Below are 15,593 nucleotides of genomic sequence, written 5' to 3'. Positions count from 1 at the left end.
AGCGAAGGTCACATCTGAATCTGCTGAAAACTTTGATATTATGAGCTGGAAACATACTAATTTAAGGGTCTTTGTAGTGTCTTCTGAGTCTTTACATCTCTTGATTAGTTTTATTTTGCTCTCAGTGGTCAAGAAATGGCATGCTAAATATTATACACGTATAATTATAAATATTATAAATGCCAGGGAAACTTAAGCAAAATGTACACGAAAGAATGCAAGAATAGGCTGAAGTATTAATATTTAATTGTATACATATTCCCCGCGACCCTGCTCAGCATAAGCGGTTGGAAGATTGATGGATGGATGGATTTATGGACGGATTATACATATTTCCATCGCATAGAGTGCACGCAGAACGTCTTCTCACTGGGACGAGGACGTGTGCGTGTGTACAGTACGGAATGTCCTTCAGAAAGTACCGGAGCACCTTCAAAACTGTAATAAAGTGTTTGGTGATAATGTGAGAGCCCAGCTCATCCGTTTACCCGCTGGTGTAATCAAATGCTAATCAGAACGAAAACACTCCAATGCCGGACCAATGGCGAGCAATAGTCTCTTAATTACTTGGGGGGAAACAGTTTTTCACACAGTTTGGTCCATTAAAGGGACACATAAAGCGTCCGCATCAGGGCGGGTGAGCGGGTCGGAGCGGGAGTAAAGGGCCATGCAGACGGACAGGGTCGCTAGAGAGAGCCAGGCGGCCCCAGAGCTGAATGAGGGAAAGGCGTTGCCACTATCGTCCCATTTCATCGACTGTATTTTGGGCAAAGGGAGGGAAAACGGAACCGAGACGGACCAAGAACAAGGTGGGTTCTTCACCATGCATTCACCAAAATCATGGGCTATTATTATTATTATTGTTATAATAATAATAATAATTACTATTACTATTATTATTATTATTATTATTATTAATAATAATAATAATAATATAATTATGCCAATAGTAATAATAATTATTATAATAATAGTGGTAGTAGTAGTAGTAATATTTTTAAAAAACAATCACTATAATAATCATTATAATAATACTGGTAGTATTGAGTATTTACTATTACCTTATTAAATAAATTTGGCTAACGCAAGAGTGAAGTCTGTCGATTAATTTGTTATTATTGGAAAACCAGTCACACTTAAACTGTATTAGACCTGTCACAGTGACCCTGAGTAAGTTCAATGACACTCATTCCGTGTCGGACACTTTCCGCTTTCACAAAGTGACGGGGGTCCGTTCCTCCAACAAAGCGGCGCGTCCATCCAGCATGGTCTGCCGCCATACGGATGCTGGTGCCTTCATCAAATCCCCCCAGAAGTGGAGTTCCGCAAAGGAGGGTGCGACACCCCCGGGGGGGGACCTCTCTCCCCCGGCCGGGACTCCCCAGAAGCGCAAGCAGCGTCGCTACCGAACCGCGTTTACAAACCTGCAGTTACAGGAGCTTGAACGGGCTTTCAGCAAATCTCATTATCCGGACGTATTTTCCAGGTAGGAGGCTGTTAATGCGTCACTCTCCTTCTCTGATGGCTGCTTTATATTATTACTGTATTGTAAATCAAATAAATTAATGTTTTCAGGCGAGTATAAAGAGAGCAATAAATATTATTACAGCAGTCATTTTAATGTGAATTCGAGTATAGGCCTGTTAAAATAATGCTTTGATATATTAATATATTAAGAAATGAACCTTTTGTGAAACGCAGTTCCAGCAAATGATATATTGTCCTCCCCCCCTTAGAGAAGAAATAGCGCTCCGTCTTGATCTAACGGAGGCCAGAGTTCAGGTACAATGTTTTATTATTTTAAAATATCAGCCTGTGCATAAACACGTGATCTTGGCATAACAGTAGCTCTCAGCTGCAGTTCTGTGTAAAACTAATTTAGCATATTTCAGTGATTACATTTGTAATTTTACTCGCATTTATTTGCATTTTCCTGTATTTCTCCCTGTGTTACTTTGCCGCTCATTGAACCGATACTGTTTGCAGGTTTGGTTCCAGAACCGTCGGGCCAAGTGGCGGAAGCGTGAGAAAGCTGGAGCACTGAGCTCCGTAGCGGGGCTTGCCGCGCCTGGCGCGCTCGGGCTCAGCCCGGACATCCCGGTGAGCCAGCGCCACCTGCTGGATGTCAGCTGGAGGCCAGTTGGTGGGTCCACCCTGAGGCCAGCGCAGCCTACGCTCGTGAGCCCTGCCTCACTGGGGGGGCTCAGCTTGGGGGCCTATGCCTGGGCCTCACTGTTCCAACACTCACTGCTCCACCCAGACTTTCACAGGTGAGGGCGCCACTGAGCCCCTAAAACAACACCAAGGCAAAGGATATACTACAGTGTGATTAAGTGTCCCCTTGCTGCTACAGTTTCCCCCCATCCCTGTGTTCTGCCTGCATGTACCCGAGATATTATATCTCACCTTCCAGGGGCCACAACTTCTGCCTATTTACAGTAGTTTCACTTTAGCATGTACCAGTGCTTTATAAAGGACAAACATTCTTAATGAACTGGTTTAAAACTGTCATCTGTGGTACTATTTGTACTACACATATTCCTTTATCTCTGGGAAGTTCTTTGTAGTAATCTGTCTGTAAATGTGCGTGTCATTAATTAAATCCCAGGCACTTGGATAACGTCTGTCCGCTTGGTTTATTAACACCTGGTTGGTGCGCACCCTCCGCCCTCCACCTCTCCCCTGGTGGTTTCAGATTCCTGACCATGGTGAACCACCCAAGCAGCCTGACGGTGGCGTCTGGTGAAGGCTTTGGCCTGTCGGGCGGCGAGAGGAGGACGTCCAGCGCAGCTGAGCTGAGCCTTGAGGCCAGTGAGCATCACACCATGGTCCAACAGCTGGACACGTAATCTGGACGGTTCAGGCCGCCAAGGCCCCACCCCGAGTATACAAACCTATTCAATGCCAGTCAAAGCCTTTGTGCTGCCCTCTCTCACACTTTGTGTGCTGCAAGCTTAAATGCTTCGCCGCTGCCCAATTTCACTGTATCTTATGTGGTGTTTGCTGGGATAGGAGGGGGTCCAGTTCCTGGCGGTGAAGCTTTTTTTTGGGGGGGGGGGGGGGGGGGGGGCGGTTAGCTTGCTAAGCATCTTGCTTTGCCTTTCTTCTACATCACTTCTACAAAGTGCATGCCTGATATGTAAATATAAATGTGAGTGTAAGCTGCCCCCCAGGGAAGAAGGCCCCCCACCCAGCCGCCTGTGTTACCTATGTGATCAACTGGCCTGAACACAAGCGACGCTGAACACCAGCCGATGATCCCGATCACAGAAACAGATCCCCTTGCGGTCCTTCTGTAAAGTCTTCATGAAGACGGTCGATGTCAGAGAGATTAAAGCAGAGCTTTATTTTTAACTTTATCATACTTCACTGTGATTTAAAGATCCATTCTTCTACGTGTTTATTGAACATTAAATGTAAAGACTGACAAGGTGCAGGTACACTGTAAGATTTACTGTACATGTTGAATTAATAAGACCTTAAATTATTTGACACCTTCTCTGACACTTAAATCTTTCCCTGTTTCTACAAACTGATTACAGTGACATTTCTAAATTTAATATCACTATTGAATACGTCTGTCTAGGATGCTAATTACTTGAATTTTTAAATTTTCATTTTGTATATATTTTGTATGTTAAGAACCATGTCAAATTATCAGTCAAATGAGTCAATAACTATTAAACATATGTATTACAAGATGTCGACTGAGAATAAAAGACCATTCTGCAAATGTGGTTTTGTGTTGTATTGTGCACCTTTTCACCAGCAAAATATTGCAATTTTCCAAATGTCTCTGCTGGGGGTCTCATCCCTCCCTTGCACAGTGAATAGTGGATTTTGGTCCAGTTAATTGGTGCTGATTAAGCTTTCAGTTAAAATAATATCCATCCATCCATCTATCCATCCACTGCCATTCAAATAATGCTAGAACAAACATAATAAATTGAGCGGTAAACCAAATAATTGGTGGTAAATGGAAAATTTGTCTATGAAACAATATCTCTAATGGTGAAAAGAGTACAAAATACTACAGGTAATTTTTTTCGGGGAAAACATTTGATCATTTCAAACAAACATGCAAAACTATCACTTGCACTCGCATTTTACTTTTTTGCGCACATCCCTTCAGGGTCTCCGTTCAAAACAAAAATAAGCTTGTGAAACATTTGACGTAAAACTGTATTTTGACTGGTATCCTGTCCAGAGTATACCCCCCACCAGCCGCCCCAGGCCGCCAGCCATCCTCCTGCACACACAACCACGACTCTGATTACCCCGGATAAGCCGTTGGAAGTTGGATGGATGGATCTAATTTGATTATCTAACTCTTCAGGGACTAAGGATCCATTAAGTAAATAATGATTAATTATTTGAAATAATGGCCACTATTGCTCAGTTATCCTTCAGGATAGAAAGAACAGAAGCATTACACTTGTCCTTTCAGTAAAGCTTTTGCTTGAACCTATTTCAATCAGACAATTCTTTCCAATTAACAGCTTAAGCTAGCTATCAATCTGGGAGATGAAGAAAAGAGCACAAATTGAGCCGCATTGAAAGTTCACTCCCTGCCACCTGCACCCACGCTGCTGCACTCATGCATCTCCGCCTTCTTACATGCATTTAGCTCACACGCACATCGCTGTCTGTATGCGGCCGGTCTTACACCTGCTAATGCATTGTGTTCGACAATAAATTACATCGAGCCACTTTTTTTTTGTTTTATACTCCAGATCTCAGGATCTTTTTTCATCAAACAGGCAAGTTGTGGCCAGTGTTAAAAGCAATTTGCAATTTACCTTTAACATAAGACCTTTCATTCTGCATTCATGTACTTCTAGGGTCGCATTACTTTTATCTGTGTAAGTGACCTTTATTGCTTCATATAATATATTAATCTTTATTTCTTTTAAAGCTTCAAGTTTGCATTGCAAAACATTTTCATATCTTTTTTTTAATCTATGAAAGGTGCTACATATAATATTATAAATTATTCACCTATTCACAAGTTATTTCATCCTGTCATGACAAATTTATCCAAAGAAAAGTCCAAGTTTCTGACCTCCCAAGCTCTGAAAATAACACACATTGAAAAGTAAGGTGATTAATTATTCCGCCCCCCCCCCCCCCGTTGCATTTATGCAATTTGCGACATGCATTAATGATGCGCCATTTCCGCATTAATGCACCTGTATTATTCAGGACCCCAGTAGGTCAGGCTCAGTTCTGGCAGCTGAATCCACCCCCTGCCCCCCCCCGATACCTACTGCTCCGTTTTTTTTGGCTGAAACAGCTGAGGACCACTGGTCAGAACCTCCCGGATCCTTCTGTCTGAAGGTCACAGCTTAAGCGCCTGCTTCAGAACTAGGACACAAGCCTGTGACCAACTTGATAACCCGTATGTCGGATAACCAGTCGTGGCTGAACACCTGTGTTACTGTCTGGAGACTCACTATGATGTCATTCAATTTCACACAAAAAAATTAAGTAGAGCTTGGAGTTGGTCTAACCTGTCTGGTTCCTATCTGTAGTTTTTATTAATAATTGATACTGTCACAAATATTCAGTCCTTTTCTGTGCATGTGACGAGAACCTGACATCACATCCTCAGTCCAGAGGATGAACTCATCACAAAGTCCTCAGCACGCTCGCTCGATGAGGTGCCAGCTTTGGGTCACATAAATCTTCAGCCAGAAAATGCCCAGAAGCTTCCAGATAAGACCAAAGTTCTCCACCATCATGCAAAACCCATTTTTGAGAATGAGAATCAATCCAGTTTCCTTGACAACACAGCAATGTCACGCCAAAAAAAAAATCATAAATGGTGAAATTGTAAACAGTGGTTCCCCAGCGTTAATGCGTCCTAAAACCGGCGTCGGGTCCCCTTCTGTGGACGCAGCTCAACAAGCGTGTTCAGGTTTTGCTTCCATACTAAAAACTCCTCTCTCTGCAGGTTCCTGGAAAGGTGAGAAATTAGGTGAAAACTGACAGCAGCAGTTCATTAAGAGGTCACTTTCCTGGGCTTGACGACTCAATTTTATTTTAAAGCCTGCTTTTCAATGGTGAATGAGATCCGTCATCTTGGAAACTTTGCTAACTTTATAGAGCTTTGATGTGGGGGCGCCTCAGAAACCTTCTACAGTGAAAATCACAGAAAGCGTCTGAGCATTACGTCTGTGACAAGCATGTTCTGATGCAGTATATAAGTAGCAGTCCATCTACAAGTGCTATCGTGAGTATGATTATCATTATTATTATTAATAATGAGCACCCACTAAATATTCACTGGCCCCTAAAGTGCGGCACCTGCAGTTTAAGCTGGTTATCTTATAACAAAAGAACTTAATTCAACCTCATTACCACAATCCTCAACAAATAGGCCAGGAAATTATTCACCCATGCCCCCCCTCGCCCCCCCCCCACCAGCCACACCCATCATCAAGGACACCAAGGTCAGCGGAAATCAAGACTATGTTAAGGGGTTTGTGTTGTAGAACAAAACCAGGTGACGTTTGAGGACAGTGTTGGGTCTGCCATTGCATCTATCGTCACCGTTAGCGTCGTCGACATCTAACTGCATTACGCTTCGATCTCACTCATCGGCCATATGACTGTACATGTCACCCAGCTGCAGGTTCGAATCATTCTCTGAATCATCCTAATCTTTCACCTTGTTGAAGAATGACACCTGCAGCTTTCTATTAAACATTCACAATTATCATGTACTATTTACTAATCTACATATCTTATACTGCAAACCTGTACTTATTTTTAAAGTAACAATAATTGAACTACACTATCTGAGCTCAGCAACCTTTTACCTAATTAAGTTTAAAAACTTCAAAGGTCCACAGTTTCTCCATAATTCCTGCTATGCTCTACCTTTGGTTTAATGTCTTAAAATAAATTGCTTAGTGAGAAATAACTAGTTTTCAAAGAATTCCTCCCTCTAGTCTTTTATTTTCAAAACAAAATCAATTAGTTAGGAGAATAATATCCTTAAACTTCCTTTGAAAAGTGGATCTGGGCTTCAGAAAAGGAAAGAAAATGGGGGGCAGACAAACGGAAGAATGGAAGCAGGTGTGTCAAAGTGGCACAAAGGGCCGAACGCGGCGTGGTTCCGTGCTGAATGTGCTGACTGTGTAGCTCATTCACGGGGGAAACTCATTTAGCAAGCATGTGGCCTGCTGTCCCAGCCTATTGACGGGAGATTACCATGACAGCCCCCAGATCCCATTCACACGAGCCCTCAAACAATTATAACAATCACTGGATGCCTCCCAAAAATCTGTGGTGTGGGGGCAGATTGAGGGGCCCGGGGGGGCGCGCGCGTGTGTGTGCACGCTCTGGCCTACGCACCTGCTGGTGATGTGGGTGTTTGTAATCTATGGATAAAAAGCTAATGTCCGGACAGTGCTTTCTGCGGGGGGGGGGGGGGGAGGTTACCTGTATCCAATTCATTTCCATATATGCTGACGTCCCCAGCGCTCTGCTCTAAAGGTTGGAAACTAGGGAGCAAGAACTAGCGACACCTTAGAGGGATATCAGTGCTGCATCGATATGACTGGCAGCAACCAGAGGTGCTCAGCTTGTCTCTTCACTACTGGACATGGCACAGTCTCTAAAGGGGTTCATACATGCCAGCTGTGACTCACACACACGAGTCACGACACCCTATCCAAAGGAATTCGTTCATATTGACTGTGACTCCTAGACACGGCAAACTATCTACAGGGGTCCATATATAGACTGTGACTCCTAAAAAAAGGATATTCCCCAAAGGAGTTCACATATATCAATTATGACTCCTCAACCTGAAACACTCTTCAAAAGATTCCATACTATCAGCTGTGACTACTAGACATTAAATATTCTCCAAATGAGTCAACACATAAACTGTAACTCCTAGACAAGGCACATTACCTAAAGAAATCCATACATATTGGCTGTGACTCCTAGCTATGACACAATCTCCAAAGCAGTCCATACATATCGACTGTGACTCCTAGACGTGGCACATTATCTAAAGGAGTCCATACATATCGGCTGTGACTAGAAGTACACTACATAAATATTGGCCTTGACTTATAGACACATCACACTCTCACATTACAAAACATCACATAAAATAAGCACATTGCTTGTTTAAAGCAGGTGCATTTTTCAACTCTGCATCCACATGTATGAACTTGGAGACATTCATGGACATAACAGAGCATGAAAAGGAGGGTGACCCCCCACTCATGTTATTCTCCCTGTTAGGCTGCAGAGTAAGGCATTAGGAATCTCAAAGAAATTACAAGTAATGGAGGATTGTGGGAACGAGGAGATTAACATAGCCAGTAAGCCTCTGGCTACAAGGGCACTGCTAGATATTTTAGACCCAACAAAAGTGTATCATACTGGGCCCCTATCCCAGGCTAATCCAATTATGTTCCAAATTTTTTGGGTCCCCTGTCTTGGAATTGTTCTAACCCCCCACCCCCATTCATGGTGCCCCTGGCTGGCAGCTCTCCTACTACCTGGGAATACTGACTGCCCTCCTGCATAGAGGACCATGTCTCTGCTCATACCTTACTGGGCGACAGGATCACTTAGTTTAAATAGCAGGCCTAATATGAAAATTAGCGTTCAACTAAGCGAGAAAAGAGACCAGCCACCGAAACGCTTCACGGGTGAGGAGGCAGAAAGCTGCGTTATCGAGATATACGGTGACCGCAGCCGCACCTCCGGCAATTTGGCTCCTGAGTCTACTGGTCGCCGTGTAAACAGACGGGCGGTGGCGTTATGGAGGAGGTATCAGCCGTGCGACGGGGGCCTGACTGAGAGAGGATTTCATTTAAATTCATATATGCAGTGACGAGCCAAAACATTATCACCCCCATGTGAAGAAACACTTACTCAGAGTGGTCCAGGGAGGGAAAAACCATGAACTGCTGACAGGGTGTTGGGTGGCCAGGAGTCGTCGATGCGGGGGGAGAACGAAGGCTATCCTGCCTGTTACAAACCAGCAGAAGGGCTACTGTGATACATATGGCAGATAATTATGATCATGATCATGCAAGTAATGTTAGAATGTTAGCTTACCATCTAATATATTCCAGACCTTGACCGTTTTTACTAGATTGTTAACATTATTCACTACACGTGGGGTGGTCTTATTGTTTTGGCTCATTAGTGTCAGGGTCAGCCCCTGCCTGGCCAGCAGGTGTCGCTGGTCACCCCTTTACTACTGTTTGAGTCATTCATGATTATAACCCTCACCTGTGTTTTGTTGTTCCCAGGCCTAGTGTTTGGTTGATTGATAGTAATTGGCTCACACCTGTCCCTTGCCTTACCCTCGTTACCTGTGTACACTGTGTGCAGAATTATTAGGCAAGTGTGTATTTCACTTGTATCTTCTCAACTGACCAATACTTTGAGTCCAGATGAATCTCTAATTAAGAATCAAAAACAGCAAAATGTTCAGTATTTGGTCTGAATACTTTTTGTTTGGATAAAAACAGGAAAACATACACTCACCTAAAGGATTATTAGGAACACCATACTAATACGGTGTTTGACCCCCTTTCGCCTTCAGAACTGCCTTAATTCTACGTGGCATTGATTCAACAAAGTGCTGAAAGCATTCCTTAGAAATGTTGGCCCATATTGATAGGATAGCATCTTGCAGTTGATGGAGATTTGTGGGATGCACATCCAGGGCACGAAGCTCCCATTCCACCACATCCCAAAGATGCTCTATTGGGTTGAGATCTGGTGACTGTGGGGGCCATTTTAGTACAGTGAACTCATTGTCATGTTCAAGAAACCAATTTGAAATGATTCGAGCTTTGTGACATGGTGCACTATCCTGCTGGAAGTAGCCATCAGAGGATGGGTACATGGTGGTCATAAAGGGATGGACATGGTCAGAAACAATGCTCAGGTAGGCCATGGCATTTAAACGATGCCCAATTGGCACTAAGGGGCCTAAAGTGTGCCAAGAAAACATCCCCCACACCATTACACCACCACCACCAGTCTGCACAGTGGTAACAAGGCATGATGGATCCATGTTCTCATTCTGTTTACGCCAAATTCATGACTCTACCATTTGAATGTCTCAACAGAAATTGAGACTCATCAGACCAGGCAACATTTTTCCAGTCTTCAACTGTCCAATTTTGATGAGCTCGTGCAAATTGTAGCCTCTTTTTCCTATTTGTAGTGGAGATGAGTGGTACCCGGTGGGGTCTTCTGCTGTTGTAGCCCATCCGCCTCAAGGTTGTGCGTTTTGTGGCTTCACAAATGCTTTGCTGCATACCTCGGTTGTAACGAGTGCTTATTTCAGTCAAAGTTGCTCTTCTATCAGCTTGAATCAGTCGGCCCATTCTCCTCTGACCTCTAGTATCAACAAGGCATTTTCGCCCACAGGACTGCCACCACTGGATGTTTTTCCCTTTGCACACCATTCTTTGTAAACCCTAGAAATGGTTGTGCGTGAAAATCCTAGTAACTGAGCAGATTGTGAAATACTCCGACCGGCCCGTCTGGCACCAACAACCATGCCAAGCTCAAAATTGCTTAAATCACCTTTCTTTCCCATTCTGACATTCAGTTTGGAGTTCAGGAGATTGTCTTGACCAGGACCACACCCCTAAATGCACTGAAGCAACTGCCATGTGATTGGTTGATTAGATAATTGCATTAATGAGAAATTGAACAGGTGTTCCTAATAATCCTTTAGGTGAGTGTACATTATATACTTTCCTGTGCAGAATTATTAAGCAAATTATTATTACTATTAAAATGGGCCAAAGAGGACCTTACAGAGAGCAGGAAAAAAAAACAAAATAGTAAAGTGCCAGTCAGAGGGATGCAAAACGATCGAATCTGCCAGAATTTTGAAATGTGGTCACTGTACAATCAAGTGTTTTGTTGCCAACAGCCAAAGAGGACTGAAGAGGCTTGTAGAGAGAAGATGACACACATAAACTGCCAAAGTTCTGTGACAAATTAAAGGGGAGACTTCCAGAAACTCATCATCAAATGCCGTCATTTTTCAAAACTGCAATCTGAACAGAATCTCCAGACCTTCTAGGTGCAGTGTGCTACGTGACTTTCCTAAGGTCATAAATGCTGAAACATGGCCTCCACTCAATGAGGCATGTAAGGTATAACATTAAGAATGGGCACAGACATGTCTCAAGAGTGATGGTACAAAGGTTTTTGGGACAGATGAGATGAAAGTGACTCTTGATGGAGCAGATGGATGGGCCAGTGGATGGAGGTCCTCTTCAAGCACCAAGAAGGTGATGGAGGAGAGATGACGTGGACTGCAATTATCAGTGATGAACTTGTCATACCTTTCTGACTTGCTGATTGTGTAAAAATTAACCACAAGGTCTACTGCCAGTTTAAAAGAAGATACCTTCTTCAAACACTGGCACAAGAAGAAGTTAGCAGCTTTCTAAAAGGTTTTGATATTCCTACAAGAGAATGTCCCTCCTGTGTATCAAAGAATTTCATAGATTGGCCTAGCAAGGCTTGAAACGTGATTGAATTATGACCTGCCCCCCTTCATCGCCTGACTCAACCCCATTGAGAAGTATTGGGCCTCACCAAAGTGTGAGATTTACCAAAGTAGCAAGCAGTACCCTTCTCAGAGTAGCTTCTAGGTGGTGGTCCTAGCTGGCTCAGCTAATATAGGACAGGATCAAATCAAAAACCTGATTGGTTCAGTGGGCAACAGGCTCATGATGGTCATTGAGAAGAGAGTTGGCTGTATTTGGCATTAAACTGGGTGAAGTGGGCTGTATAGAACGGCTGATAGCTTGATATTCCTTATATATACTGAATAACAAAAATGTTTCTTATTATTTCTGTCGATGGTGAAGAGAGAAAATCCACTTGCCTAATAATTCTGCACACAGTGTACATATGTGCCTGCCGTTTCCCTTGCTCCTCACTCAATCATTGGGTGTTTGCTGCTGGCCTTTGGGTTTTTGTCATTTACCTGCTTTGTTTTCACCCCCGTGGTCCTTTTGGTTTTTGAGTGCAGTCTGTTATAACATTTGTATGGTCTTCTTTCATGGTGAGATTCAAACATGCTCACGGTGATTATAGAGCTGTCCAGGGTTAGCCTTTAACAGGCCAATCCAAGTCCATTGGGTTCACAGACATCGACCATAGCTGATGGCACCGTTCAGGTCCTCCATGTGTATGTTAAGCTGCAATTTCGCTGTAGACCAACCCCCTCTGCTGTCACTTGCCCCTTCTGCCCAAACTAATTAAATTACTTCCCTTTAAAGATACAGAATGCCCCTTTAAAGAATCAACACCTTTTTTACCGTCCTCTTGCGTCAAAGGATTTGAGCAGCAGCCCCTGAAAAGTCTCAGCTGTTATAGCCATTGCAAACTCACTCGCAGTGGAAAGCATCTGCGAGAAAACGGAGCCCCAAACGCCAAGCCCTTCCTGGCTCCATCTAGGTCCCCCGCCCCCGTTTGCCTCTCATGGGGGACCCCAGGAGTCCAGGCTCGCAGCCCACCAGCAGGCTATTCATTTACCGGCTTCCCTGATACGCAGCAGTAACGCGCCGGCAATCAGCCACGGCGCCGTGCACCGCAAATTTGTGCCGGAGCGCTGGGCGATCTGTGCTCTAATTACTGCCGTCGTTATGCCAGCCTTTGGCTATTAAATAAACAGCAGCAGCAGAAAAAAACACACCAGCCATAATTAACTTCTAATTTAAATCCGTCCTGTACGAGCCCCATGCCGTGTCTTTTATGCATTTCCGGTCAATTAAGCGTGAGAAGCAAGAAAGAAAGCAGAATGAAGTCTGCATCAGGTGGGCTCATCCCCACATGCCACTTTGTTCACGAATTACACGGCGAATCTCCCATCTGTTTCAGGGGGTTGTCCTGTTGTCCACTTTCAGATCCCTCTCAGAATCAATCAATTAAGCGATAAATCAACCAATTCATATTGTACTGGTTACATACACAGATATACTCAGTTCAGGTGCAGTGAAATGCCTGGTTACTTGATTGCGGTCGTGACAGGAGACAAGTAAAGACACAAAATATGAAACAATTATCATAAAAATCTTTTAGTACGCATTGCCATGCTGTGATGGGTAAGGGGTAGCACAGTGTTGGATGGCATCTGGGGTTTGGGCAGAGTAAATAGGAAAAAGTTGTTGATCGGAGGGTGTGTTGGTGAAAGCTGTCAAGCATGCTAAAGAAGGTAAAAGACACGTTAACAATATAACTAAATAGTCCAATATGTCTTTCGGTGATTATTGGGTTTTTTTGGGGGGTGGGGGCATAGCTGGCAGCGGCACTGCTGCGATATCAAGTCTCGTACTTAAGAGCTCAGCCTGCTAATTGCTAATTGGCCACCTGGCGGTGTTGCTGGACCCTCAGCGGCCCTTCACTTCCCCAGAGAGCCAGCCTCTGGGCGGCAAGGTGTGCTCAGCAATCAGGCTGCTTCCCACTTTCCCCAGCTTGGCAGCACAACGGCCTGTAATTCTGTTTAATTACAGTGCGCAAAAAACAGCCTTTTCTCCAGGTCGCATCTGCTGCCAGCTGCCTCTGATTCCCAAAAACACGGCCCTAATCACCGGATTTCTTAATAATCACCAGCCACTGTTTCTGATGTTTTTATTCAGTGGTATTGCTTGCTGTCTGTTTTCTTTTCAAATAAAGCATAAATATACATTTTTTTAAAGCTGAGGACTGTAAATTCGCCCGAGTCAGTTATCCTGGTACTAGGAATATCTTGCTTGCGGTGAATCTAGCCGGAGCCAAATGATCTCGGAAGACCAGCCTGTCCGCATACCGCACAAACACACCCTCGTGTCCCGTCTGAAGTCTCTGCCTTTAACACTCTGCCGAAAATGCAAAAGGGTGGATTAAAAAAACACATTGCAACCGTAAGGAATAACAGCCCACGATGGTGACATAAAAGCTGCCGTGGCGTCTTAGCAAACAGGGTCCGTTACACCTGGCACATGGTAAGTCCGCGCCGTGGCCCTGAGCGGAACGACGGGATCTGCAGATGATGCCGATTCTGCTGGGTCCATGCGTGCGCTGTCACCCTGAGATGTTTGATCAGTAGAACCTGCAATGCGCTGCACGCAAACTGCACAGAATGAGAAACCACACATGGTAAAGTGCTCCGGTAAATGCTAAACTATTAACCATAAAAAAAAAAAATAATATTTCAGCTGTACTGAGAACAGGCCCAAATTTATTTGGCTAACGACCAGGAAATGTGCCGGAGGCTTCTCTAGATAGATGGACCCAATGCAGCTAAACAAACAAGCATTTCTGGCGCTCCGTGGACAGTGCCGAGTCACTGAGCACGATGATTAATCACTAATCAATGTCAGTAAGTTTATTCAAAGACTATCATCCCTGTGCACTCAGCACCCAGGTCAGTAATGTGTTTATTCTAGATAATGTATTGCTCATCGACATCCAGAGCTTGGCCCATACCGGATATTACGGTGCAATTAGGATGAGGCCACAGCATCCCGGGCAGCCCCACGCCGATTCCTGCAATGCCTAAATGTATTGCGCAAATATACTAATGAAGGCTTTTCTCTATGCGAGAAGGCATGCATGGGGCTAATGGCACGGCTGTGTTTGGGGCGCAATAAAAACAGGCAAATGCGATTTAGATCAGGGGGTTCGGAAAATGCGTCATTCCGGTGATCTGAGGCTGGGAAATCAGTCTGATCACCCCCTCCCCCCGACTCCTTCTGGTCCGGGTCATCAAGAGCTTTTGGAATGTTGCTGGGTGACTCACAAATCTTTGGGCTCTCTTAAAGCCCCATGCACGAAGATGGAAAAATGCAGTATTATCCAGGGGAACAACAGGAAACTCTCAGAAACGCAGACAGCCAGGCCCTGATCACAGATGGGGAAATGTCATTATTATTCAGAGCTGGTTAAGGTCACTGTTTTGCTACAAACGTGATTGTTTCCTTCATAGGCCATTTTAGGCTAAGCAATCAGCCATATATCTTTCCACCAGTGAGTCAAATAAAATCGAGTTAAAAAACATTTAGGTGACAGGGCCATTTCAGTGGCAGTACGATAAAAAATGGAGGCATTTTAATAAAGGTGAAGTCTTCTTCATAGATTATTATTAGTCACATGGTCCGTAGAGCCCCTACCCAGCTCTTTGTCTAATAAAGACGGCCGATTAAATGAAGCAACGTGGCTTTCATCGAGTTTGGGTATGTTTCCAAAAACCAGCTGGGAACTTTAGGTCAGTTACTACCCCCTTGTGGACGTTCTCTGCAGCATTACAGATTATGTACCTTTTTAGAAGTTCATTAAAATGCTATTCAGGTTGCCTTAAGTGCTTCTTCCATTTGACCTAAGACAGAAAGAGGCTTCTTAATTTACTGTTGCTAGTTCCAGTCCTGAAGATCCAAGACACAATGTGTTTTCCTTCCAGAACCAAATTCATTTAATCGACTTTTTTTTTTTTTTTGAAGGTCTGTTGTTGCATGACTAGAACAAGGATGGGATTGGAAATGAATGTCTGCAAAAAACACACATACTTGGGATTAACATACTGTGGAAGAGTGGATGACAGT

The 15,593-nt window shown here is 44.0% G+C and overlaps 1 protein-coding gene and 2 long non-coding RNA genes across 3 annotated transcripts; 1 reads left to right on the top strand and 2 right to left on the bottom strand.

Moving 5' to 3' along the window:
• The first annotated feature begins 531 nt into the window (after nt 1-531).
• On the top strand, nt 532-3,035 carry LOC111835085 (retina and anterior neural fold homeobox protein 2-like). The gene is made up of 5 exons (XM_023795025.2): nt 532-809; nt 1,222-1,486; nt 1,737-1,782; nt 1,987-2,270; nt 2,696-3,035. The coding sequence occupies exons 1-5, from the start codon at nt 668-670 to the stop codon at nt 2,847-2,849; spliced, it is 891 nt and encodes a 296-aa protein (XP_023650793.1). The 5' UTR covers nt 532-667; the 3' UTR covers nt 2,850-3,035.
• Nucleotides 3,036-5,883: 2,848 nt separating this feature from the next.
• Nucleotides 5,884-9,186, bottom strand: LOC111834998 (uncharacterized). Its single transcript, XR_002836124.2, has 3 exons — nt 9,088-9,186; nt 8,902-8,997; nt 5,884-5,957 (listed from the first exon to the last, which is right to left on the bottom strand). It is a non-coding gene; the product is annotated as an uncharacterized lncRNA (long non-coding RNA).
• A 4,613-nt stretch (nt 9,187-13,799) lies between these two features.
• LOC111834989 (uncharacterized) lies at nt 13,800-14,640 on the bottom strand. Its single transcript, XR_002836118.2, has 3 exons — nt 14,482-14,640; nt 13,988-14,125; nt 13,800-13,871 (listed from the first exon to the last, which is right to left on the bottom strand). It is a non-coding gene; the product is annotated as an uncharacterized lncRNA (long non-coding RNA).
• Between the last annotated feature and the right edge of the window lie 953 nt (nt 14,641-15,593).

This window comes from Paramormyrops kingsleyae, chromosome 10 (assembly GCF_048594095.1).
Source record: "Paramormyrops kingsleyae isolate MSU_618 chromosome 10, PKINGS_0.4, whole genome shotgun sequence".
NCBI lineage: Eukaryota > Metazoa > Chordata > Actinopteri > Osteoglossiformes > Mormyridae > Paramormyrops > Paramormyrops kingsleyae.
Note: the sequence above shows the minus strand (reverse complement) of the source record. Positions and strands in the feature narration are given on the sequence as shown.